The sequence below is a fragment of the Equus quagga genome, chromosome 11 (genome assembly GCF_021613505.1).
Source record: "Equus quagga isolate Etosha38 chromosome 11, UCLA_HA_Equagga_1.0, whole genome shotgun sequence".
In the NCBI taxonomy this organism is placed as follows: domain Eukaryota; kingdom Metazoa; phylum Chordata; class Mammalia; order Perissodactyla; family Equidae; genus Equus; species Equus quagga.
The window spans coordinates 17,040,462-17,067,054 of NC_060277.1; the positions used below are offsets into that span (position 1 = coordinate 17,040,462).

General features: G+C 35.8%; 1 protein-coding gene across 2 annotated transcripts in view; it reads left to right on the forward strand.

The window, feature by feature from the left end:
• CEP85L (centrosomal protein 85 like) overlaps positions 1-26,593 on the forward strand; it is a 167,878-nt gene that overhangs the window by 102,390 nt on the left and 38,895 nt on the right. For both annotated transcript variants that reach the window (XM_046675707.1, XM_046675708.1), the window contains 2 exons: positions 6,439-6,560; positions 14,127-14,244. In XM_046675707.1, the coding sequence (XP_046531663.1) occupies positions 6,439-6,560; positions 14,127-14,244 (240 nt within the window). The remainder of the gene's footprint in view (positions 1-6,438; positions 6,561-14,126; positions 14,245-26,593) is intronic.

The window sequence follows — 26,593 nt, forward strand, 5'->3', positions numbered from 1 at the left end:
GGTTGTTTTTCTGTTGTTGAGTTGTATGAATTCTTTATGTATTTTAGATATTAACCCCTTGCTGGATATATGATTTGCAAATATTCTTTCCCAGTTGATGGGGTATCTTTTCATTTTGTTCATGGTTTTCTTTGCCTTGCAAAAGCTTTTTAGTCTGATATAGTCCCACTTGTTAAGTTTTTCTTTTTGTTTCCCTTGCCTGAGTAGACATGGTATTTGAAAAACTGCTGCTATGACTAATGTCAAAGAATGTAGTGCCTATATTTTCTTCTAGGATTTTTATGGTTTCAGGTCTTACATTCAAGTCTTTAATCCATTTTGAGTTAATTTTTGTGTATGGTTCAAGATAATGGTCTACTTTCATCCTTTTGCGTGTGGCTGTCCAGTTTCCCCAATACCATTTATTGAAGAGACTTTCCTTTCTCCGTTGTATCTTCTTAGCTCCTTTGTTGAAGGTTAACTGTCCATAGATGTGTGGTTTTATTTCTGGGCCTTTGATTCTGTTCCGTTGATCTGTGTGTCTGTGCCAGTACAATGCTGTTTTGATTACTATAGCTTTGTAGTACATTTTGAAGTTAAGTATTATGAAGCCTCCAGCTTTGTTCTTTTTCCTCAGGATTACTTTAGCTGTTCAGGGTCTTTTGTTGTCTCATGTGAATTTTAAGATTCTTTATTCTGTTTCCATGAAGAGTGTCACTGGGATTCTGATTGGGATTGCATTGAATCTGTAGATTGCTTTAGGTAATATGGATGTTTTAACTATGTTTACTCTCCCAATCCATGAGCATGGAGTATCTTTCCGTTCCTCTATATCTTCAATTTGTTTCAGTAAGGTCTTATAGTTTTCAGCATACAGGTCTTTTATCTCTTTGGTTAAATTGATTCCTGGATATTTAGTTCTTTTTGTTGCAATATTAAATGAGATTGTATTCTTGAGTTCTCTTTCTGCTAGTTCATTATTAGAGTATAGGAATGTGACTGATTTTTTTAAGTTGATTTTGTACCCTGCAACTTTGCTCTAGTTGTTGATTATTTCTAATAGTTTTCTGATGGGTTCTTTAGGGTTTTCTATATATAGAATCATGTCATCTGCACACAGGGAAAGTTTCCCTTCTTCCTTTCCAAATGGATTCTTTTTATTTCTTTTTCTTGCCTAATTGCTCTGGCCAAAACCTCCAATACTATGTTGGATAGGAGTGACGAGAGTGCACACCCTTATCTTGTTCCTGTTCTTAGAGGGATGACTTTTAGATTTTCACCATTAAGTATGATGTTGGCTGTGGGTTCATCATATGTGGCCTTTATTATGTTGAGGTGTTTTCCTTCTATATCTATTTTATTGAGAGTTTTTAGCATTAATAGATGTTGCATCTTGTCAAATACTTTGCATCTATTGAGATGATCATATGATTTTTATTCCTCATTCTGTTAATGTGGTGTATCACATTGATTGATTTGCAGATGTTGCACCATCCCTGCATCCCTGGGATAAGTTCTACTTGATCTTGGTGTATGATCCTTGTAATGTATGGCTGTATTAGGTTTGCCAGTATTCTGTTGAGGATTTTTGCATCAGTGTTCATCAGCAGTATTGGCCTGTAATTTTCCTTCTTTGGTTATCCTTTTCTGGTTTTCATATCAGGCTAATGTTGGCCTGATAGAATGAGTTAGGAAGTGTTCCATCTTCTTCAATTTTTTGAAATAGTTTGAGAAAGATAGATATTAAATCTTCTTTGAATGTTTGGTAGAATTCTCCAGAGAAGCCATCTGGTCCTAGACTTTTGTTTTTTGGGAGGTTTTTGATTACTGTTTCAATCTCTTTATTTGTGATTGGTCTATTCAGATTCTCTATTTCTTCTTGATTCAGTTTTAGGAGGTTGTATGAGTCTAAGAATTTATCCATTTTTTCTAGGTTATCCAATTGTGGACATATAGTTTTTCATAGTGTTCTCTTAATAATCCTTTGTATTTATGTGGTATCTGTTGTAATTTCTCCTCTTTCCTTTCTAATTTTATTTGTTTGAACCTTCTCTCTTTTTTTCTTGGTGAGTCTGGCAAAGGGTTTATCAATTTTATCTTCTCAAAGAACCAGCTCTTCGTTTCATTGATCCTTTCTACCGTTTTTTTTTCAGTCTCTCTTTCGTTTATTTCTGCTCTAATTTTTATTATTTTCCTCCTGCTGACTTGGGGCTTTATTTTTCTTTTTCTAGTTCTGTTAGATGTAGATTAAGATTACTTATTTGAGATTTTTCTTGTTTGTTAAGATGGGCCTGTATTGCTACAAATTTCCCTCTTATAACTGCTTGTTCTGCGTCCCCTAAGAGTTGGTATGTTTGTTGTATTTTTGTTTTCATTTACCTCCAGGTATTTTTTAATTTCTCCTTTGAATTCTTCATTCATTCAATGTGGTTGTTCAGTGCATGTTGTTTAGTCTCCACAACTTTGCCCGTTTTTTTCTTGTAGTTGATTTCTAGTTTCATAGCATTGTGGTTGGAAAAGATGCTTGATATGATTTCAGTCTTCTTAAATTTATTGAGGCTTGCCTTTGTTCCCAACATATATATGGTCTCTCTTTGAGAATATTCCATGTGTACTTTAGAAGAACATTTATTCTGCTGTTTTTGGATGGAATGCTCTCTATATGTCTATTAAGTCCACCTGATCAAATGTATCATTTAAATCCACTATTTCCTTGTGCGCTTTCTGTCTGGATGATCTATCTGTTGATGTAAGTGGGGTGTTGAGGTCCCCTACTGTTATTGTGTTGCTGTTAATTTCTCCCTTTAGGTCTGTTATTAGTTGCTTTATATACTCCTGTGTTAGGTGCATATATATTCATAAGTGTTATGTCCTCTTGGTGGAAAGTCCATTTTATCATTATATACTGCCCCTTTTTGTCTTTTACTGTCTTTTTTTATCTTGAAGTCTGTTTTGTCTGATACAAGGATAGCAACACCTGCTTTCTTTTGTTTGCCATTTGCTTGGAGTATCGTCTTCTATCCCTTCACTCTGAGCCCATTGGTCTTTAGAGCTGAGATGTGTGTTGCCTGGAGGCAGCATATTGTTGGGTCTTGTTTTTTAATCCATCCAGCCACTCTGTGTCTTTTGATGGGAGAACTCAATCCATTTACATTTAGAGTGATTATTGATATATGAGGGCTTAATACTGCCATTTTATCTCTAGTTTTCTGGTTGTTCTATGTTTCTGTTGTTTCTCTTCCTTTGTATTTCTGACTGCCATTTCATTTTAGAAATTTTCTGTGGTGAGTTTCTCGGTTTTCTCTTTTTTTTTTAAGTGCAGCTCTGCTCTGATTTTTTTGTTTAGTGGTTACCTTAAGGTTGTATAAAAGATCTCATAGATGAGAGAGTCAGTTTTCTGATAGCCTCTTATCTCCATTAGCCTAAGCAGCTTCCGTCCCTTTCCTCTTCCCCTTCTGAATTATTATTGTTAAAAATTATTCTGTTCTGTGTTGTGAGTTTGTGACTAAGTTGAAGTGTTTATGGTTACTTTTGATTCTTTCCTTCCCTTTATCTTTCAAGTTATAGTTAAGTATTTGCTTCTTTGTTATGAAAGAGAGTGGCAGTTTTCTGATTTTGTCTATTTATCTCCTTGCTCAAAGCTTTGTAGACCTTTGCCTTTTTATGCCAGCTGTGAGGGCATCCTTGATCATTTCTTATAGGGGAGGTCTAGTGGCAATGAATTCTCTGAACTTTGGTTTATCTGGGAAAGCTTTCATTTCTTCATTGTATGTGAATGATAGTTTTGCTGGGTAGCATATTCTTGGCTGAAAGTTTTTGTCTTTCAGTATTTTCAGTATATCATTCCATTCTCTCCTAGCATGTAAGGTTTCTGCTGAGAAATCTGCTGAAAGCCTGATAGGGTTTACTTTGTAGTTTATTTTCTTCTGCCTTGCTGCTCTTAATATTTTTTCTTTGTTGTTGACTTTTGCCAGTTTACTATTATATGCCTTGCAGAAGGTCTTTCAGCATTGATATAATTAGGAGTTCTGTTGGCTTCATGTATCTGTAAGTTCCACAGGTTTGGGAATTTCTCAGGTATTATTTCTTGAAACAAGCTCTTTGCTCCTTTCTTCCTTCCTTCTCCCTCTGGAATACCTATAATGCTATGTTGCCATTCCTAATTGAGTTGGATATTTCTCAAAGAAGTCCTTCATTTTTTAAAAATCTTAGTTCTTTCTCCTCCTATGCTTGAAGCGATTCTATATTTCTATCCTCTAAATCACTAATTCTTTCCTCCATAACATCAGCTTTATTTTTAAAAGATTCTACAATATGTTTTTATTTCATTAATCATGTTCTTCATATCCAGGATTTCTGCTCTTTTTTTTTGTTTATAGTTTCAATCTCTTTGGTGAAGTATTCCTTCTTCTCATTAATTTTATTCCAGAGCTCCTTGAACTGTCTTTCTGAGTTTTCTTGTAACTTGTTGAGTTTCTTTATGACAGCCATTTTGAATTCTCTGGCATTTAGAGTATAAATTTCTGTGACTTCAGGGTTGGTTTCTGGAGAATTGTAACTTTCCTTCTACTCTGAATTGTTGCTGTAGTTTCTCATGGTATTTTATGAACTAATCCTTTCCCTGGGCATTTATGGTAGTATCAGGTCGCAGATTCCACTTGCTACTGCTGAGGGGAAGCAGGAGCTGTGTTTTTGATCCTACCTTGTCTGCTGGGAGTTGTGGGGTATTATGAACACTTACATCAGCGAGGGAGGTGTTCACCTGGGCACATAGATCTGCTGTTGCCTCTTCTTAAGGTTGCGCTAGTGGGTCTTCCTCATGGGGTCTGAGCCTGGGCCACTCCTTGGGACCACAGCAGCACTGTGGGCTCTCCCACCAGACGGGAAAGTGATCACGTGGGGCTCAGGGCTGCTGGGGCGTGTTCCCACCTTTGGGGCCACAGTGGTAGTATGGGCATTCACACCAGCCGGGAAATCATTCACCTGGGCACTAGATCTGCCACCACCTCTTCTTACGGTAACACCAGCCGCTGTGCTTGGTGGGCAGGGCTTCCCCATGAGGTCCAAGCCTGGGCCACTCCTTGGGACCACAGCAGCACTGTGGGCTCTCCCACCAGAAAGGAAAGTGATCACATGGGCTTAGGGCTGCTCCTCCCTGATCCCACAGTTACACCCAGATGCACTCCTACCTTTGGGGCCACAGCGGTACTATGGGGATTCATGCCAGCTGGGAAATCATTTGCCTGGGCACACAGATCCACCACCACCTCTTCCTACAGTCATACTGGCTGCTATGTTTGGTAAGCGAGGCCTCCCAATGGGGTCCTAGCCTGGGCCACTCCCTGGGACTGCCACGGCACTGTGGGCACTCCCACTGGACAGGAAGGTGATCACACGGGCTCAGGGCAGCCATCACGTGTTCACACAGTTGTGACAAGGCGAGCTCCCAACCTCAGGGCTGCAGTGGTATTATGGGCACTCATGCCAGCTGGGAGAGCAGTTGCGCACATGCACAGGGCTGCTGGAGAGTGCTCACCTATCTCTACCACCTCCCCAAGGGTAGTCCATCCACCTTCAGATGTATAGCTGCATGGATCTCCAGGCATCCTGTTGTGCTGTGTGGGTATCCTCCATTGATCAATCAATGTCCATTTAGTTGTAGTTTGAAGAGGGAGAGAGAAAGGGAACAGCTCACTCTGCCATATTGCTGACATTACTCTCAATATATATTTTTGAGGGGAATGTAATTCAACCCACAACACCAGTATTAAATATTAAATTTTTGTTTCAATGATAGAAATTTGAGGATATCTGCCATATTGGTTTTTATTGTTGTTGATTTGTTTTAAGTATCTAAGATTTGTCTTAAATTCTAAGCAGATTTTTTTCTAAATGGCATCATTTACATTGGAGACCAGTAATCGTCCAGATTATCTGCTTAATAGTCATGTTTTCAATGGATATAGTTACTACTTTAAAAATATTTTTGCTTTTGAAATTTTAGTGGAATTAAATGATGATTCAATGAATGACAATTTGAAGTCTGAATGCTGCAGATACTGTTTTTATTTCCTTGTGGCAACTCTTCTGGTGATGTTTGTCTAGACTAGCCATGGTACATTTTTTTATTGTATGCCTTCCTTAGGCAGTGATGAATCTCTTATTTTCAGAAAACTTCCACAAGATAATGAGAACAAGATATAATATATAGTATTATAATAAGTCAGATTAAATATTCTCTTGTCACCAATTCTTCATTAGACTTGTACATTTACTTTGTAACTTCTTGAAATTCTTCAACTTTTGTTGTATTCACAAGTGTGATTTCACATAATCTTAAAAATATCAAATGGAAAGTTCTCTATTTTTTCATGAAAATCATTGGAAAATATTAGATAGCATATAAATATTCCCTTTAGACACTTTTAGTATACTAATAGTGTAAACATGTTTGTGCAGGTTTTGACTGGATCATCTCGTCAGAGTTACTCACCTTCTGGCTATCAGGATTTCAGTAAGTGGGAATCAGTGCTGAAAATAAAAGAAGGACTACTGAGGCAGAAAGAAATTGTAATTGATCGGTGAGTCTGTTTTTTTTAAATTACTAAATATGTCAGGTATACAGAAATGTAAATTGATAAAACCAAATACTTTTGTGTTTGCTACTTTAGAGTTTAAGAAATAGAACCTTACAGATATGTTGATATCTCTTGTCTCTTGCTCCCTGATCCCAGTCCCTTTAAGAACCACCATCAGAGCCAGCCCTGATGGCCTAGTGATTAAAGTTCAGTGCTCTCACTGCCTCTGTGGCCCAGGTTCATTTCCAGGTTGCAGAACCACACCACCCGTCTGTCAATTGCCATGCTGTGGTGGCAGCTTATATAGAAGAACTAAAGGACTTACAACTAGGATATACAGCCATCCCCTGGGGCTTTGGGGAGAAAAAAAAAAAAGAGGAAGATCTGCAACAGATGTTAGGTCAGGGCAAATCTTTCTCTGCCAAAAAAAAATTAAAGAAGCACTGTCAAAACTGAGGGTTGGTCTGTGGTCTGTCTGTCTATATATCTGTCTGTCTGTCTGTCTGTCTGTTTTCTACCATCCTCCCATTCACATTAATGTTACTCATTATTTGGAAACTCCTCTCCATCTTCTTTGTATGTGTAGCAAGTTTGCTGCAATGCTAATGAACTATTAAAGCTAAAGATAGTGTCTTTGTGTTTTACACTTGGGTACTATCAAACTGAAAGCTACTTTTAAAGCAGTAATTTCCTTAACTAATATATGTTAGATCTGAAGGCACAGGAACTATGAAACTCATGGATGTTTAAAATTCAATGACTTGGAGATAATAATTGTGGAAATTTTTGAGGACATTCCAAAAATTTTGCATGTTTGAGTACCAAAGCTTTGAAAAAAATTCTTTTTTTTTTATTCAGGTTATGAAAGTTAACATCCTTGTGAAATTACAGTTTTACAGTTGTACATCATTATTAGTCATGTTGTAGGTACACCACTTCATCCCTAGTGCCCTCCCCCCACCCCCCTTTCCCCTGGCAACCACCGATCAGTTATCTTTGCCCATATGTTAACTACCGCCTATGAGTGGAGTCATACAGAGTTCGTCTTTCTCTGTCTGGCTTATTTCATTCAACATAATACCCTCAAGGTCTATCCATATTGTGAATGGGACAACTTTGTCCTTTTTTATGGCTGAGTAGTATTCCATTGTATATATATATATATACCACATCTTCTTTATCCAATCCTCAGTTGCTGGGCACTTAGGTTGGTTCCATGACTTGGCTATTGTGAATAATGCTGTGATGAACATAGGGGTGCATGGAACTTTGGGAATTGCTGATTTTGAAAAAAATTCTTTTGGAATTGATGATTTTGAAAAAAATTCTTTTATACTTAAATCTCCTGATTATTCTCAGAAATAAACCTTAATATTACTTAATTATATTATCTATGATGAGTATTCATAGTACACATTTATGTCTACTTTTGTGATAATTAAACGTGTATCGTGGTAATTGGGAAATCATTTGGGGAGGGGTTTTTTTCTTAATCAATGCTAGTTACTGCTTATTTTCATGTCCTTAAATGGGATAAAGTATTAGACATTTTATCCTTAAAATTAAATTCTAATTCAAACCTTTAAGTGTATTTAATAATTGAAATTTCTAAAGATTTTGCTTAGAAATTTGCCAGTATCATGCAAGATCTACTCGAGTGTAAAATGGAGCATAGATTTCTGCACTTTGTTCTTCTCCACTGTGTTCCCAGCATCTTGAACAGAGCCTGGCACATAGTATATGCTTGATGCTTGATACTTCCATGCTTAATAAATGAATGAAGATTGCAGAAGATAGTTTTAATTGATTTTGGGGGAAAAAAACCTCCTTAAATATATTAGATATTTCTAGTGCAAGTGAATTTTGTATATGAATAATTACAGACCCAGCTGGATAGGTATTTTGAAGACTTGTAATTTAATTCATTGTACATACTTGAAATTAATACTTTTTAAAAACAGACTAAAATTCAGACTTTAATTAATATGGATATGCTTTCCTTCAATCAGAATCAATTGGTTTTTATTACTTTTTGAACATCATTATAATTACCATTCCACTGAGTGTAAGTTAATAGGTGTCTTAGTCCATTTGGGTTGCTATAACAAAATGCCACAGACTGAGTGGCTTAGAAACAACAGGAAGTCCAATGTCAAGACACCAGCAGATTCAGTGTCTGGTGAGAGCCAGCTTTCTGGTTCCTAGATGGCCGTCTTCTTGCTGTAACCTCACATGGTGTAAGGGGCAAGGGAGCTCCCTGGGGCCTCTTTTATAAGGACACTAATCCCTCTCATGACCTAATCACCTCCCAAAAGCCCCCAGCTCCTTATACTATCACATTCAGCATTAGGATTTAATATGTCAATTTTGAGGGGATACAAACATTCAGTCTGTGGCAGTAAAAAATGCAGATAATTATTGACATAATCTGTTAAAAATATTTTTCTCAATTTTGTATATTGTAGAAGGATACTAAGGAAATAATCCAAAATAATTCAAGTTGCTCAGCTGGCCAGTTCTTCATCTAGTCTCATTCGTGTGTTTGTGGTAGCTGCATTGTCAGGTAGGAGTTGACTGGCCTAAGATAGCCTCAGTGGGATGGCTTATCTTTGCTGCATGTGCTCTCTTGTCCTCCGGGAGGCTAGGCTGAGTTTGTCCATATGATGGCTGGGGGGAGTTTGAAGAGAAGATGAAGCATATAAGGTTTCTTGAGGCTTAGGCTCAGAACTGGCACAACATCACTTCCACTACATCCTTATGGTCATAAGGCCGGTAGACTTCACCTCTGGACACTAGGAACAGCAAAATCACGTTGAAAAGGAGCATAAATAGAGGGAGGGGAATAATTGTGGGTAGTTTGTAAACAATCCACCACACCTAGTGTCTTAAATAATCTTTGGGCTTTTTTTTAACTAGTTTATTATAAAATTTTTGATAATGCATTTGATATTGTATAAAACAGAGGAAGAAAAAGTAGCAACTTTTATTTCTAAAGCAACATAATCGGCATTTAAAAGTAAAAATGTTCGTATATAAAACTCTCTATAAAAGATATAGTGCTAAAAATTAGAACCAACTATACAGCATATCTTTTTTCCAGGTACTCAATTAAACTAATGGTCTTTAAAATGGTGATAACACATGCAGAGGCTATTTCAGAGAGAGGATTGATGGGATTTACGTCCAGCTGGATGCAACTGAGAGTAAAGATGCTGAACTTTCTCCTTTGGAGTAATACCTGGATATTATTTTTGAAAATACCAAGTTACCCACAATTGCAAGAGAAAAATGTGTTTTCTCACAATGCGTATAACTTTTGTAGTAGATGACTCTGGATAATTAGGTCAAAGCAGGTCAAATGTTAGGGAAAAATAACTGCTGTATTAACTGTTCCTGAGTGTGCTCCATCTCATGAGAAAAAGCATATAGATGAGTTTCCAGAACAACTCAGGAAAAAAGCAGGAAACCTGGTTTCTAATTCTTTATGTTTGGCACTGACCGTTTAGGTGATTCTGAGTAAGATGCTTGACCACATTAATCTACTCACCTGCCTAGGTACAAGAGTTTCACCACTGAAACAAAAATGGACTTTTTTGAAGATCACTGTTCTGGGCTACTTCCCTCCCCCTTCCACCTAGTTTTATAGCGTGATGATTAAATGGATGAATGTATGTAAAAAGCCCTAATACTGCGTGATGCATAGTAGCCATCAGCAAATAGTAGCCACGTATGTTATATATTATATATATACATGTTTTGTATAATGTATTTGTGTGCTTCTTCCATGGAAGAGACTGTTTCTTGCACGTTATATTACTTATAGTGGTATTCACCAAATACTCATTCAGAGGAAATAGCCTTATTTTAGTAGAAAAGAGGTTAAGGTTGCTGGTTAACCTGTGTTGTTGCTAATACTAACCGTTCTTACAATGTTTTGCACTTTGAAGTTGCTCAGTTGTTTTGTCACTGAATTGATCAGATAAGTCAGTGCTTTTGAGACTGGTCCAGAGAGGAAACCTTTATACCTTCGGAAGTGACACCTGAGTTAATGCTGCAGTGTAGAGAATTCTCATGTTGTCATTACTCGCAATTTACAGTATATATGTATCCCATTGAACTACATATGGAAGTAAAATCACGTTATGTTTGTGCTAGGTAAGCTTTTTAAAATCAGTGGTGAATTCTTTGGTATAGTGTGGGTACTTTTTTATTGAATTCATAATGTCCTTCTAATTCATCTGCTTTATAAGCTAGGGTTTGTGATTAGATTTCTTAAAGCAAGGCCTACCTGTAGATATCATGGTTATTATAAGTTATTAAAACTTCACTTCCACACATTTGATAACTAATGTGAGATTTTGTTCATAGCAATTTCTAGCACGTCTTTTACTTTGAGGTAGACCCCATAACGCAAGAGTCATGGTTATTTTCCATTACTAGTGTTGAAGTGAGATTTGATTATATTTATCAGCTGCTCTGAGCATTTAAATACAGAATAATAGTTCATTTCTAAGCTATTATGGTTGTTTATACCTTGGTATCTAGTATTATAGAAGCAATTTCTAAATCTAGTATTCTCTTTCAATCCCAACTACTGTATTGCAATTTAATTTTGAAAGTAAATAATAAAAATAAGAGCAGAAATTGAATATATAGTTCTACTAATCAGGAAAAAAGAAAGGCTCAAATTAAAATATTAGGAATAAAAGTTATATTATAGGTGGATATTTTAAATCATTGTTATAAACATGTCAATAAATCTGAAAGCATGGAAGCAAATGAATAATTTTTACGGAATGTCAAAATTAGCTCAAAGAGAAATGGAAAAGTTGCATAAACTATTAACATTAAAGAAATATAATCAGATATTAACTAGACTCATTGTGGTCATTATTTCCCAGTATGTACAAATGTTGAATCATTATGTTGTACACTTGAAACTAAGACATTATATATTGATTATATCTCAATTTTTAAAAAAACCAAAATATAATCAGCAATCATGTCTTCTAGACCAAAATGGTTTTAGAAATGAGATTTGCCAAACTATGTTATTATACTTAGAGTGGTTTTCCTGTAGGTTGCATATAGTTGGGTCTACTCCATCCATTCTAACAATGTCTACCTTTTAATTTGGGCCATTTACATTTTGTGATCATTGATATGGTTGCATTTAAATCTGCCATCTTTGTTTTCTAATTGTACCATCTGTTCTTTGTTCCTCTTTGCCTTCTCTTAAATTAGTGGAATATTTTTTATAATTCGCTTTATCTCCTTTGTTGGCTTATTAGCTCTTATTAACTCTTTGTTGTTATTAGAGTTTATACCATACATCCTCAAAGTGTAGCTAACAGTCTACCTTCCAGCAATACTATACTGCTATACTGCTTCATGTATAAGAATCTTCCAAAAATAGGCTTCCGTTTTTCCTTTCCCAGCCTATAAGCTGTTTTGTCATATATTTTTCTACTACAAAGATCATAAACCCCACAATACATAAATTTTTTTTTTTTTGCTTTACGCGGTCTATTATCTTTTAAAGAGATTTAAATAATAACAATATTTTAAGTATTTGCCTATTTGGTTATCATTTCTGATGCTCTTCCTTTGTGTAGATCCAGGTTTTCATTTGGTATCATTTTTATTTTACTAGAAGATACTCCTTTATCGTTTCTTGTAGTTCAAGTCTGTTGGTGATGAATTCTTTCACCTTTTAAGTTTCTGAAAAAGTTTATTTCACCTCTGTCTTTGATATTTTCCTTGGATAAAGTATTCTAGGTTGATAGTTTTTGTTTTGTTTTTAATTTACCTTTGGTAGAAAATTCTAGTTTGATAGCTCTCAAGTTTTAATACTTTTAGAGTAATACTTTAAAGTGCTTCACTGTCTTGTTTGCGTTAATTCAGGCGAGAAATCTGCTATCCTCTTTACTTTTGTCTCCCTGGATGAATTTATCTTTTTTCTTCTGACTACTTGTAAGATTTTCTCTTTATCACTGATTTTTAAGCCATTTGATTAAGATGTTTCTTAGTTTAGTTTTCTTCACATGACTTATGCTTGGGGTTCTCTGGTCCTCTTGGATCTGTGGGTGTATAGTTCTCATCAAATTTGGAAGAATTTTGGCCAGTTTTCTGGAAACGTTTTTTCTGCCCCAGCTTCCACTTTCCTCCCTCTCCTTTAGGGATTCTAATCACACTTATATTTGGCCTCTTAAAGAAATCCCACAACTCACTGATGCTCTGAGCTTTTGTTCATTAGTACTTTTTCTCCTGTTTCTTTCCCCAGATAGTTTCTATTGCTTTGTCTTCAAATTCACTAATCTTTTTTCCTGCAAATTCTAGTCTGCCGTTAATCCCATTTAGAGTAATGTCTGTGTCTTCTGTGTCTCTGTTCAACATATTCTGTCTTTTTTGTAGGGTTTTTTTTGTTTTTTGGTGAGAAAGATTGTCCCTGAGCTAATATCTGTTGACAATCCTCCTCTTTTTGCTCAAGGAAGACTAGCCCTGAGCTAACATCTGTGTCAATCTTCCTCTATTTTGTATGTAGGACACCACTACAGCATGGCTTGACGAGCGACATGTAGGTCTGCGCCTGGGATCTGAACCCGCAAACCTCAGGCCACTGAAGTGGAACTACGCCGCCAGGCTGGCCCCTCTAGTTGTTTTTTAACATATGAAAACAGTTATAATAACTGATTTAGTGTCCTTGCCTATTAATTCTATCATCTGTGTCAATTCTGGCTCTCTTTCAGTGGATTGGTTTTTATTATCATTCCTAAAAGCTCTCTCTCCATCATGACCTTAATATGAGACTTGTTATTAAATTTTTAAAGATCATTGATAATACATATAAAGCTCTTAGCATGATGCCTAGCACATAACAGTTTTCAAATATGTAAGGATACGTATTCACAAAAGTTAAGTAAGTTGAGTAAAGTAAGCTATGAGCTGCTGAGGAAGGAATTGAACTTCAGTGTGTCTGGTTCCAACATGAGGTTATACTAAAACGAAATGTCAGTGCTATCCAAAGATGCAGATCTGTGACCAGGTGAGTCCTGGATCATTGGTGGTGTTTGTGTAGACTGTGCAACCTGGGATGTTGTAGAGAAGATGCAAGCGCAGAACAGCCGTTGGGCTAGATGATATTTATAAAAATACCTTTCACCCCAGACAATGAGATTCTCAAAAGCTTCAGTAGCTAGCAAGTGTTGAACAAAATTTGGATGAATGAAAATAATGATTTTAAGGTAAAAGCATTCCTGACTGAGGATGTAACATTTATTATGTTAGGTAACAAGAAGAAAGAAAGCAAAGCGTGACTTTGTTAGAATCTAAGAAGAGTGTTCAAGAAGGTTGTATTCTATAAATTGCCAGAAGTACTCTACAGTATAAATAAATCAGTTGTCTTCCACATACCTCATGGTACTGTGGTTTAAAAAATTCCCTATTCTGAATTTTAAAATTGATAATAATTTTATGTCAAATTATTAGAATCCTGAAAGTTCTGCTTTTAACTATCCCTTAGAAGAGTATGTATTTTTTTGTAATGTGACCTCAATTTATGTTTTGCAGACAGAAGCAACAAATTACCCACCTACATGAGAGGATAAGGGATAATGAGTTACGGGCGCAACACGCCATGTTAGGACATTATGTGAGTTGTGAGGATTCCTACGTGGCTAGTTTGCAGGTAAGATTACAGAGAATTTTGTAATTGTCGTTTTATTAGTAAAGCATGTGTTAATTTTATACGTGGCTTGTAAAATTAGGACTTCTTTTGAATTAATGATTCATTCACATGGATATGTGTAAAAGATCTATCAAGTACTGTCTACCATATGTCCAGTTCACACCCCCTCGGCACACACATACAGGAACTATTATCAGTTTCTAGTGTATCCTTCCAGAGTTGATGTATACCACTAGCACATATGAATGTCTTTTATCCCCCAACCTTCGCAAAAAATATCAAAATATATACACTATCCAGCACCTTGCTTTTTTCCCTTATATTGTATAAAATACAGTGATTTTTTTCCATATCATTACATAGACAGCATCCCTTTCCTTTGCTTTTATAGCTGCTTGATTTTCCATTTTATGGACAAAGTATAATTTATTCAACCTGTCCCTACTCATCAAAATTTGGATTGTTTCTAGTCTGGACTATTATAAATTATGTTGTGAAGAATAACCTTTTATCAAACATTGTTTTGCTCATTTGTAAGTTGAGTCCTCAGAAATGAAATTTCTAGGTGTTGTATGAGTTGGTAATTTTTACTGATACTGTCAAATTGCTATCCAGGAGAGCTTGTTGCAGTCTTTAGCTCCTGTCAGCAGTGTATACGACTCTCCCCTCTCCCACCTCCCCACTCCTAGCCATGTTAACAGTATGTTTTGAAACTTTGAGATTTTTGTCCTTCTAGTAGGCTTGTATAAAGGATGAGGTGGGGGAGTTATCTCCATATTGTTTTTCCAAAGATTTTTTTATATTAAAATACATATAACATAAAATTTAGCTTCTTAACCATTTTTAACTGTATAAGTCAGGGGTAGTAAATACTTTCATAATATTGTGTAACCATCACCACCATTCATCTTAGAACTCTTTTCATCATATAAAACTGAAATTCTATACCCATTGAACAATAACTCCCCATTCTCCTTCTCTGGCAACCACCATTCCACTTTCTATCTCTATGATTTTCATTACTCTGTCTCCTGTTAAGTGGAATCATACAGGATTTGTCTTTTTATGACTGGCTCATTTCACTTAGTTTAGTGTCCTGAAGATTCATCTATGCTGTAGCATGTGTCAGAATTTCCTTCCTTTTCAAGGCTGAAGAATATTCCATTGTATGTATATCACATTTTGCTTATTCATTCACCTGTTGCTGGACACTTGGGTTGCTTCCGTATTTTATCTATAACGAATAATGTGGCTGTGAACATTTTTTATATTATTTATTTCAACATGGGCGTACAAATATCTCTTCAAGACCCTGCTTTCAGTTCTTTTGAGTAGATACCCAGAAGTAGAATTGCTGGATTATACAGTAATTCTGTTTTTAGTGTTTTGAGGAACTGCCCTACTGTTTTCCACAGTGGCTGTACCATTTTACGTTCCCACCAACAGTGTACAAGGGTTCCATTTTTTCCACATAGTTGCCAACACTTCTTATTTTCTGTGTTTTGATGGTAGCCATCCTAATGGATGTGAGGTGGTATCTCATTGTAGTTTTGATTTGCATTTCCCTAATGATTAGTGAGGTTGAGCATCTTTTCATATGCTTATTGGCCATTTATATATCTTCTTTGGAGAAGTGTCCATACAGGTCTTCTGCCCATTTTTGAATCAGGTTTTTTTTTGTTATTGAGTTGTTGAAGTTATCTATATATTCTGGATATTAATCCTTTATCAGATATGTGATTTGCATATAATTTTTCCCATTCTGTGACAATGCCCAGTTGATAGTATCTTTTCGTACACGAAATTTTTAAATTTTCATAAAGTCCAGTTTGTCTATTTTTTCTTTTGTCGCTTGTGCCTTTGGTGTCGTATCCAAGAAATCATTGCCAAATCCAGTGTCATGAAAGTTTATTCTGTGTTTTCTTCTAAGAGTTTTATAGTTTTAAGCTCTTATGTTTAGAGTCTTTGATCCATTTTGAATTAATTTTTGTATATGGTGTTAGGTAAAGGTCCAACTTCATTATTTTGCATGTGGATAATCCAGTTTTCCCAGCACCATTTATTGAAAAGACTGTCTTTTCTTCATTGAATGGTTGGTACCTTGTCCAGAATCATTTGACTCTATCCACAAGGGTTTATTTCTTTGTTCTATTCCATTGGTCTATATATGTCTCTCTTTATGCCAGTATCACATTGTTTTGATTACTGTAGCTTTTTAGTAAGTGTTGAAATCAGGAAGTATAAGTCCTCCAGCTTTGTTCTTCTTTTTCAAAATTGTTTTGGCTATTAGAGATCCCTTGAGATTCCATGTGAGTTTTAGGATGAGTTTTTCTAATTCTGCAAAAAATGTCATTGGGATTTTGATAGGGATTGCATTGAATCTGTAGATCGGTTTGGGTAGTATTGACATTAACAATATTAGATTTTCCAGTCCATGAACATGGGATGTGTTTTCATTTATTCGTCGTCTTTAATTTCTTTCAGCAATGCTTTGTAGTTTTCATTGTGCAAGTCTTTCACCTCCATGGTTAAGTTAATTCCTAAGTATTTTCTTCTTTTTGAGACTGTTACAAATGGAATTGTTTTCATAATTTTCTTTTTTAGACTGTTCAGTGTTAGCGTATAGAAATACAACTAATTTTTGTGTGTTGTATCCTGATAACTTTGCTGAATTCATTCATTAGCTCTAACAGTTTTTTTTTTTTTGCGGTATCTTTAGGGTTTTCTATATGTAGGATTGTATGATCTGTGAACAGAGATAATTTTACTTCTTTTCCAATTTGGATGCCTTTTATTTCTTTTTCTTGCCTAATTGCTCTGGCTGGGACTTCCAATACTCTGTTGAATAGAAATGGTGAAAGTAGAAATCCTTTTCTTGTTCCTGATCTTAGAGGAAAAGCTTTTTAGTCTTTCACCATTGAGTATGATGTATGCTGTGGGTTTTTTCTATATAGCTTTCATTATATTGAGATAGTTTCCTTGTATTCATAGTTTTTTGACTGTTTTTATCATAAAGAGTGTTAAATTTTGTCATAATGCTTTTTCAGCATCAGTTGAGATTATTGTATTTTTTCTGTCCTCCCCCCCTTCATTCTGTTAATGTGGTGTATTACATTGATTGATTTTTGTATGTTAAACCATCCTTGCACTCCAGGAGTAAATCCCACTTGGTCATGGAGTATAATCTTTTTACTATACTGCTGAATTCAGTTTGCTGATATTTTGTTTAGGATTTTTACATCAGTGTTCTTAAGGGATTATTGGTCTGTAGTTTTCTTGTAGTGTCTTGTCTGGCTTTAGTATCAGAATAATGCTGGCCTCATAGGATGTGTTCCTTCCTTTTCCAGTTTTTGAAACATTTCAAAAGGGTTAGTATTAGGTCTTCTTTAAATGTTCAGTAGAATTCACCAGTGATGCCATCAGGTTCAGGGCTATGGTTTTTCTTTCTTGGGAGATTTTTTGATTATTGATTAAATCTCTTTACTAGTTATAGGTCTACTCAGATTTTCTGTTTTTTCCTGTTTCAGTCTTAGTGGGTTTTGTGTTTCTAGGAATGTGTGCATTTCATCTAGTTTATCCAATTTGTTGCTGTACAGTTAATTGTTCATAGTACTCTTTCTATAATCTTTTTTATTTTTGTAGAATTGATAGTTAATGTCCCCATTTTCATTTCTGGTTTTAGTAATTTGAATCTTTTTTTCTTAGTCTATCTGGCTAAAAGGTTTGTCAATTTTGTTATCTTTTCAAAGAACCAATTTTTGGTTCATTTATTTTTCTCTGGTTTTTCTGTTTGCCATTTCATTTATCTCTGCTCTAATCTTTATTATTTCCTTCCTTCCAACAGCTTTGGATTTAGTTTGTTCTTCATTTTCTAATTCTTTGAGTTGTGAAGTTAGGTTGTTGATTTAAGATCTTTCTTGTTTTCACCATATGGTTTTAATATGTATTTCTTCTAAGAGTGATGTTGAACTTCTTTTCATGTATTTGAGACCCATTCATATTGCTTTTTCTGTTAATTGTCTTTTATTATCCTTTGGTTATCTTTTTCTGTTATGGTTTGGTTTTTTGCTTACTGATTTTACAAATCCTTTATGTATAAGAGACCCATTCATATTGCTTTTTCTGTTAATTGTCTTTTATTATCCTTTGGTTATCTTTTTCTGTTATGGTTTGGTTTTTTGCTTACTGATTTTACAAATCCTTTATGTATAAAAAGAAGTCAGCTTTTTTGTCTGTAATTTGATTTGAAACTACGTTTTCTGAATTTGTCATAATGTTTTCTTTATATTTATATCATTCTATTTCTTTTTCTTCTTTTTCTACCATGAGGATTCCCTAATTGTAATGAGTATTTTATAAATAAGTCCCATTTTTACAAATGAACGCATTTAACAAAACAATTATTAAACGTCCACTGTGCTAAATTCTGAGGTCACAAAATGGAAAAATAGTTCCTGCGTTCATGGATCTTAAACTATAGAGGGAGAGACCACATGAGTAAACATGTTTATCCATTCCTTCAAAATTTGTTTGTGTTTACTATGGGTAAGGCAGTGTCTAGGCACTAGGAATAGAAATGTAAATGAGGCTGGTTTTGCCCTTGAGGGTACAGTCTAAGGGCAACACAGACATAGGGTCTTTGAGGTCTTATAATAAAATTTATATGGCTGGAATGGCTACTTTTCCCAATTATTACTCTTCTTTTAAAGAATTTTTCTTAAAACTTTTTTGTATATTTTCTCTGTAAACTTTATAATTGGCTTATTTCCAAAAGAAAAAAATACTATTGGCATTTTTATTAGAATCAAAAGTGAGGACTAATAACTTTATGGTGGTGTATACTTCTATTTCTGAAAATTTATTTTGTCATCTACATTATTCCTAGAATTTTTAAAAATTATTTTAAGTGGAATTTTTTCCTCCATTATATTTTCAAACTTGTTTATAAATATTAAAGGTATTGGTATAATACATCAAGAAATACTGAAAAACAGGTAACAATCAGATTTGCTTGAGGCAGAGGCATTTAACATAGAAATTCCATCTTGCTTTTCATACTTTAGTTACTAATACATCAAAATACCTCATTATTCTGTAGTCTCATCTGTGAGTTCTGTCACATGATAACAAGGCTCCATGATACTGAGATTAATAGTGTCCAGTTATTTGAAAATGGTATTTCTAGGCTATATAAGTAGTATAATTTACTTTGATAACAGTATTTTGATAGAACCATGCAGTTTATCCTTGTAACTTTGTTATTCTGAGTAAAGATTTACTTGAATGATGCAATTACTATTATATTACCAAAAGCGTTTAAAACTTAATGTATATCTGCAAGCTGAAGAAAATGTCTTTTGACACAGTGTCAGGCCAGTAGAGGGCTCTCCAAGTCAGGCTGCAAGAACAGGTAAAAATATTTGGAAGGATATGGGCAAGGGGGCTACTAAAAATATTGAAAGATTTTGAATTATGTGGAGAATTAAAATGTTGTTAAGAAATTCAACTTTAAGAGATAAGGGAAATTAATAAAAGAGACTACAAGGAAAACTCTAAGTACTAAATGGATATGATAAATATATGATAAACTTTTTTCCAGTGGATAGATATAGAGAGCTGGTAAAATGGCAAAAGTTAGAAGAAACAACAAATATGATAATAAAATGTTTCTTTAGCAAAAGAATTTTTACCTTGGATCTATGAACAACATTATTTTTTATGCACAACATTTTATATATGCACATTTTTGGGTCTATAGCTTGTTTATCCTAATTCAATGGTATATTAAACAAAGGAAATTATACTTTTCATAGTTTATATCCTAGGTTAATAAACTTTCGATGTAAAAACAACATTCCTTTATGAATTTATAGATGAAAAACATATTCATGAGTAGTAGCTTGTTTGCCTGTTAAAAACTTTGAGGGGGCCGGCCCGGTGGCGCAGTGGTTAAGTTCGCACGTTCTGCTTCTCGGCGGCCTGGGGTTCGCCGGTTTAGATCTCGGGTGCGGACACGGCACCGCTTGGCACGCCATGCTGTGGTAGGCATCCCACGTATAAAGTAGAGGAAGATGGGCACGATGTTAGCTCAGGGCCAGGCTTCCTCAGCAAAAAAGGAGGACTGGCAGTAGTTAGCTCCAGGTTAATCTTTCTTTAAAAAAAAATAAAAGCTTTGAATAACCTTATAGTCAAAATGACCTGAAAACTAGACATCATTAAGTCTTATAGGTAGAAAAGGAGAACCAGGTCTTCATCCTAAAATGCAAACTTCCTAGATTGTTTCAGTGGTAGAAGTGATAGAAGCAAAGAGTGATCTGTACTTACAATGCCTTATACAGTGATGCACCACATAACAATGTTTCACTCGACAATAGACCACATAACAACAGTGGTCCCATAAGATTAGTACCTTACAGCCTAGGTGTGTAGTAGGCTCTACCATCTAGGTTTGTGTAAGTGCCCTCTCTGATGTTCGCACAGTGACTAACTACCTAATGACACATTTCTTGGAATGTATCTCCATGATTAAGCCTTGCATGACTGTACCAAAATTTCAACCTGTGGACAAAACAAATGTGAAGGACTGTATTTCCTTTTGTTAAAAACTGAAGGGGCCAGCTTGGTGGCGCAGCGGTTAAGTGTGCACGTTCCACTTTGACAGCTCGGGGTTCGCTGGTTCAGATCCTGGGTGCAGACATGGCACCGCTTGGCAAGCTATGCTGTGGCAGGCATCCCACATAAAAAGTAGAGGAAGATGGGCATGGATGTTAACTCAGGGCCAGTCTTCCTCAGCAAAAAGAGGAGGATTGGCAGCAGATGGTAGCTCTGGGCTAATCTTCCTCAGAAAAAAAAAAAAGAAAAAAAAGCTGAAGAAGAAAGAGGTCTCTTCTTTCCAAATACATCTATACCTTGGAAAGACCAACTGAATAATAATGCTTATTCTTATTAAGCATCATTGACGCATCATTCCTTGTTTCCATTTTATTTTTTTTTGTTAGTGTCATTTTTTTCTATTTATTTTTTCTTCAGCTGTATTTTGTACTACCAAGTCCTTTGATTCTAATGAGTATTTTATAAATGAGTCTCACCTTTACAAATGAGTTCATTCAACAGAACATAAACATCTAATATGTTTTAACACATTTGGGGCCACAAAAGTGAAGAACACTTTCTGTCTTCACAGATCTCAAAGCCCACAGAGGGATAATATTAAAAAAAAATGTGTTTATCCATATCTTCAACAATTATTTATGTTTACTATGTGTAAGGCACTGTTTAGGCTCTAGTAATGTAAATGTGAATGAAATTGCTTTTTCCTTCAAGGAGGGGACAATATAATGAGGAACACAGATAAACAACAGACAGTTGCAGTTATATTGGAGGTACCCAAAAGGAATATGTATGAAGTGCCGTGGGAACCCCTACTAAGAGCATAGAAACTAGTCTTCCAAAGGTGGGGTCATGCTTCCCATAGGAAAGGATATCTAATCTGAGAACCTGATGAACTAAAAGAATTTAGTTCATGAAGGAGGTGGAGGAATAATATTTGAGGCATAGTATACTGACACGAAGAGGCCCGAAATCAAGAGAGGAGATGCTGCATTTGGAAAACTACAGATTATTCTGTATGAATGAAGTGTAAAATGAGAGAAGGGTAATGGTAAGAGATGTGGTTGAAGAGGTAAGCAGAGGTCAAGTTGTGTCAAAGGCTTGAGAAGTAAGGGGTCGACGTGTCTCAGGTTTAGGGACAGTTCTGGTCAATGCCTGTTGTACTAGCCTAATTATTAATAACACCCTCTTTCACTCTCCAAGGTATCCTAGTTTAGTTACTACAGTGGCGTAATAGAGACTGGATTTAAGATGGATAGTATTGGAAGCAGGGAAACCAGTCAGAAGGCAGTTCTCACTAGTCTAAAAGTTACGTGAACACCGGAATTTTGAAACAATGTTGGTCAGGACAAGAGGAAAAGTATGTAGCAAACATCTGTGCAACCAAGCGAGGGCTAGATTTGGTGTCTTGAATGTGGTGAGAGAGAATGATTGCCTAGTTTCAGATGGGGAAATTGATTTGTTTATGTTGTTGGTGGCCAGACTAGAGACTACTACAGCAGGAATAGGTTTAGAGGGGAAAAATAACGAGTCCAGCTTATGTATTGTAGATTTAGGACTGAGATGAGGAATGAGGCTGATATGCGTGGATACAGGTCTGAGGGAGGGATTAGAGATTTATGAATTGTCGTCTAGCTGGGTGGTTGTTGAAGCCTCAGGCATGATCGGATGTGCAGCGAGTGAAGACAGTGGAATCCAGAAGTGAAGACAGGGAACGGCAGTACTTTAGAAGGGAATAGAAGAACACAACTTGCGAAGAGGCATGAGGGGTGGGTATTGTCAGAGAAATGAAGGCAAGAAAGGCTTTCTCCACAGAGTGAGTGGTTGTGTGACACTCAGAGAAAGTAGATAAAGGCTGAAAAGACCTAATTAAATGTAGAAATTAAAGCATTCCAGCTTCAGACTTTCCTTTTTGTGTCTTCATAATTTCATCTAGAGGTTCAACTACATTCTGTCGTGCTACAAAACACATTTCTGTAGTGCAAATGCACTTATACACAGATGGCAGATAGGAGAATGATGTCAGTAGAGTTTTCAAGTGTCATTGATTTGTGTGTGTGTGTGCGTGTGCATGCGTTTCCCCAGGCAAGGAGAGTTAGAATAGTGAGAGTAAAATTAGAATCTCTGGCAGGCTGCAAAAAGACCTAGGCTCGCCTACTGCATTGGCAGCAGACCCTATTTAAGCTTCATTTCACGAAAATTACAAGAGTCCTCCTACTTTCTTGAGAGATGCCTGCCCTCTTTTAGTGGTTTCCAGTTCATGGCAGGTTGTGTTGCCTCCTGCCCACCTGAATGGTAGTCCCTGTATTGCAGAGTTCTACCTCCATTGTCTCAACACCCATCAGACCTGCTCTAATTGAAGTGACACCAGCATTTTGACTGTAGGTATGGATGTGGTCTTTAATATCCGCTGTGGCTGCCTACCCAGAATGTTCAACTTACCTCACCAGTCACTGTTTTCGTTAGTGTTCTGGTTTGAAGTTGCATAGGTTTTAAGTAGACTATTCTTATTCTTAACCTTTCCCATAAGCATTTTTATTTTTAGTGCATGATTTGCTAGGAATGTGTATATTTCATTGTAATAGAAACACCTATATGAATTTTTTTGTAAAATTAATAACTTTTATTTATCAGAGCAGTTTTAGGTTCACAGCAAAATTGAGAAGAAAGTACAGAGAGTTCCCGTATATCCTATGTCCCCACACACCCACAACCTCCTCCATCTGACTTATTTTACTTAACACAATCCCCTCAAGGTCCTTCCATGTTGTTGTAAATGGCATGATTTCATCTCTTTTTTTCCTTTCTTTCTTTTTTTTTTTTTGCTGAGGAATATTCACCTGAGCTACCATTGTTGCCAATCTTCCTCTTTTTGTATGTGAGCCACTGCCACAGAATGGCCACTGATGAGTGGTGTAGGTCCACACCCAGGAACGGAACCTGCACCACCCAAGTGGTGCAGGCCAAACTCAACCACTAGGCCACCAGGGCTGGCCCAAGATTTCATCTTTTTCATGGCTAAGTCGCGTTCTGTTATGAATATATACCACATCGTCTTTATCCATTTGTCCGTTGATGGGCACCTAGGTTGCTTCCAAGTCTTGGCTATTGTGAATAATGCTGTGATAAACGTAGGGATGCATATATCTTTTTGAATTAGTGTTTTTGTGTTGTTTGGATAAATACCCAGAAGTGGTATACCTGGATCGTATGGTACTACTTACTATTCTTAATTTTTTGAGAAGTCTCCATACTGTTTTCCATAGTAGCTGCACCAGTTTGCACTCCTGCCAGCAGTGTATGAGAGTTCCTTTTTCTCCACATCCTCTCCAACACTTGTTATTTTTTGTCTTTTTAATAGCCATTTGATGGGCATGAGGTGATATCTTGTTGTAGTTTTGACTTGCTTTTCCCTAATAATTAGTGATGTTGAACATGTTCATGTGCCTGTTGGCCATCTTATATCTTCTTTGGAAAAATGTTCAGATCTTCTGCCCTTTTCCTTTTTGGCTGGGGAAGATTCGCCCTGAGCTAATATCTGTTGCCAAGCTTCCTCTTTTTGCTTCAGGAAGATTCGCCCTGAGCTGATATCTGTGCCAGTCTTCCTCTATGTTATTTGTGGGTTGCCACCACAGCATGGCTGCCAACAAGTGGTGTGGGTGTGCGCTTGGGAACCAGACTGTGGCTGCAGAAACAGAGTGTGCTAAACTTAACCACTAGGCAATTGGGCCAGCCTCTCTGCCTATTTTTTAATTGGGTTGTTTGGTTTTTTGTGTTTGACTTATATGAGTTCTTTATGTATTTTGGATATTAAACCCTTATCAGATATATGATTTACAAATATCTTCTCCAAATTTTTAGTCTTTTCTTTTTGTTGATGGTTTCCTTTGCCTTGCAGAAACTTTTAGTCTGATGTAGTCCCATTTGTTTATTTTTTTCTTTGTTTCCCTTGCCTGATGAGACATGATATTCAAAAAGATACTGCTAAGGCCAGTGTTAAAGCGCATACTGCCTATGTTTTCTTCTAGAAGTTTTATGGTTTCAGGTTTTACATTCAAGTTTTGATCCATTTAGAGTTAATTTTTCTGTATGGTATAAGATAAGGGTCTACTTTAATTCTTTTGCATGTGACTGTCCAGTTTTCCCAACCCCATTTGTTGAAGGGACCTTCCTTTCTCCATTGTGTGTTCTTGGCTCCATTGTCAAAAATTAGCTCTCTGTAGATGTGTGAGTTTATTTCTGGGCTCTTGATTCTGATCCACTGATCTGTGTGTCTGTTTTTGTGCTAGAACCGTGCTGTTTTGATTACTATAGCTTTATAGTGTAGTTTGAGTTCAAGGAGTGTGATACCTCCAGCTTTGTTCTTTTTTCACAATTCCTTTAGCTATTTGTGGTCTATTGTTCCACATAAATTTTAGGATTCTTTGTTCTATTTCTGTGAAAAATGTCATTGGGACTGTTATAGGGATTGCATTGACTCTGTAGATAGCTCTAGGAAATATGGACATTTTAACTGTTAATTCTTCCAATTCATAAGCACAGAATATCTTCCCATTTCTTTGTGTCTTCTTCAGTTTCTTTCAACAATGTTTTATAGTTTTTACCTCTTTGGTTAAATTTCTTCCTAGGTGTTGTATTCTTTTTGTTGCAGTTGTAAATGGGATTGTATTCTTGATTTCTTTCTGCTAATTTGTTGTTAATGTGTAGAAACACTGTTGATTTTCATGTGTTCATTTTGTGCTCTGCAACTTTACTGTATTTGTTTATTATTTCTAATAGTTTTTTTTGGTGGGTTCTTTAGGGTTTTACATGATTGATTTTAGCTCTTTCATCTTGTCTACTATATGCACTCAATGATGTAAATTTTCCTCTAAACACTGCTTTCACTACATCCCACAAATTTTGATAACATGTATTTTCATTTAGTTCAAAATTTTTTAAAATTTCTCTTGAGATTTCTTTTTTGACCTATATATTACTTAGAAATATAGTGTTTATTCTCTAAGCATTTTGGGGTTTTCCAGCTACTTTTCTCTTGATATCTAGTTTAATTCCATTATGGTCTGAAAGTATGCATTGTGTGATATCTCTTCTTTTAAATGTGTTAAGTTGTGTTTTATGGCCTAGATGTGGTCTGTCTTGGTGAATGTTCCATATGAGCTTGAGAAGAATGTGCAATCTGCTGTTGTTGGATGAAGTAGTCTTATAGATACCAGTTATATCCAGTTGATTGATGGTGCTTTTGAACTCAGCTTTGTCTTTACTGATTTTCTGCTTGATGGATCTGTCCATTTCTGATAGAGGGTTGTTAAAGACTCCAACTATTATAGTGGTTTCATCTGTTTCTCCTTGCAGTTCCATCAGTTTTTGCCTCACATATTTTGATGCTCTGTTGTTGGCACATACACATTAATGTCTCTTGGAGTAATGACCCTATTATCATTATGTAATGCTCCTCTTGATCCCTGATAACTTTACTTGCTCTAAAGTCTGGTTTGTCTGAAATTAATATAGCTACTCTAGCTTTCTTTTCATTAATGTTAGCATGATGTATCTTTTTCCATCATCCCTTTTACTTTTCATGTATATGTGTCTTTATATTTAGAGTGAGTTTCTTGTAAACAACATATAGTTGGATCTTGTTTTTGGATTCACTCTGACAATCTGTGTCTTTTGTTTAGTGTATTTAGACCATTCACATTTGAAGTGAATATTGATATAGTTGGATTGATATCTACCA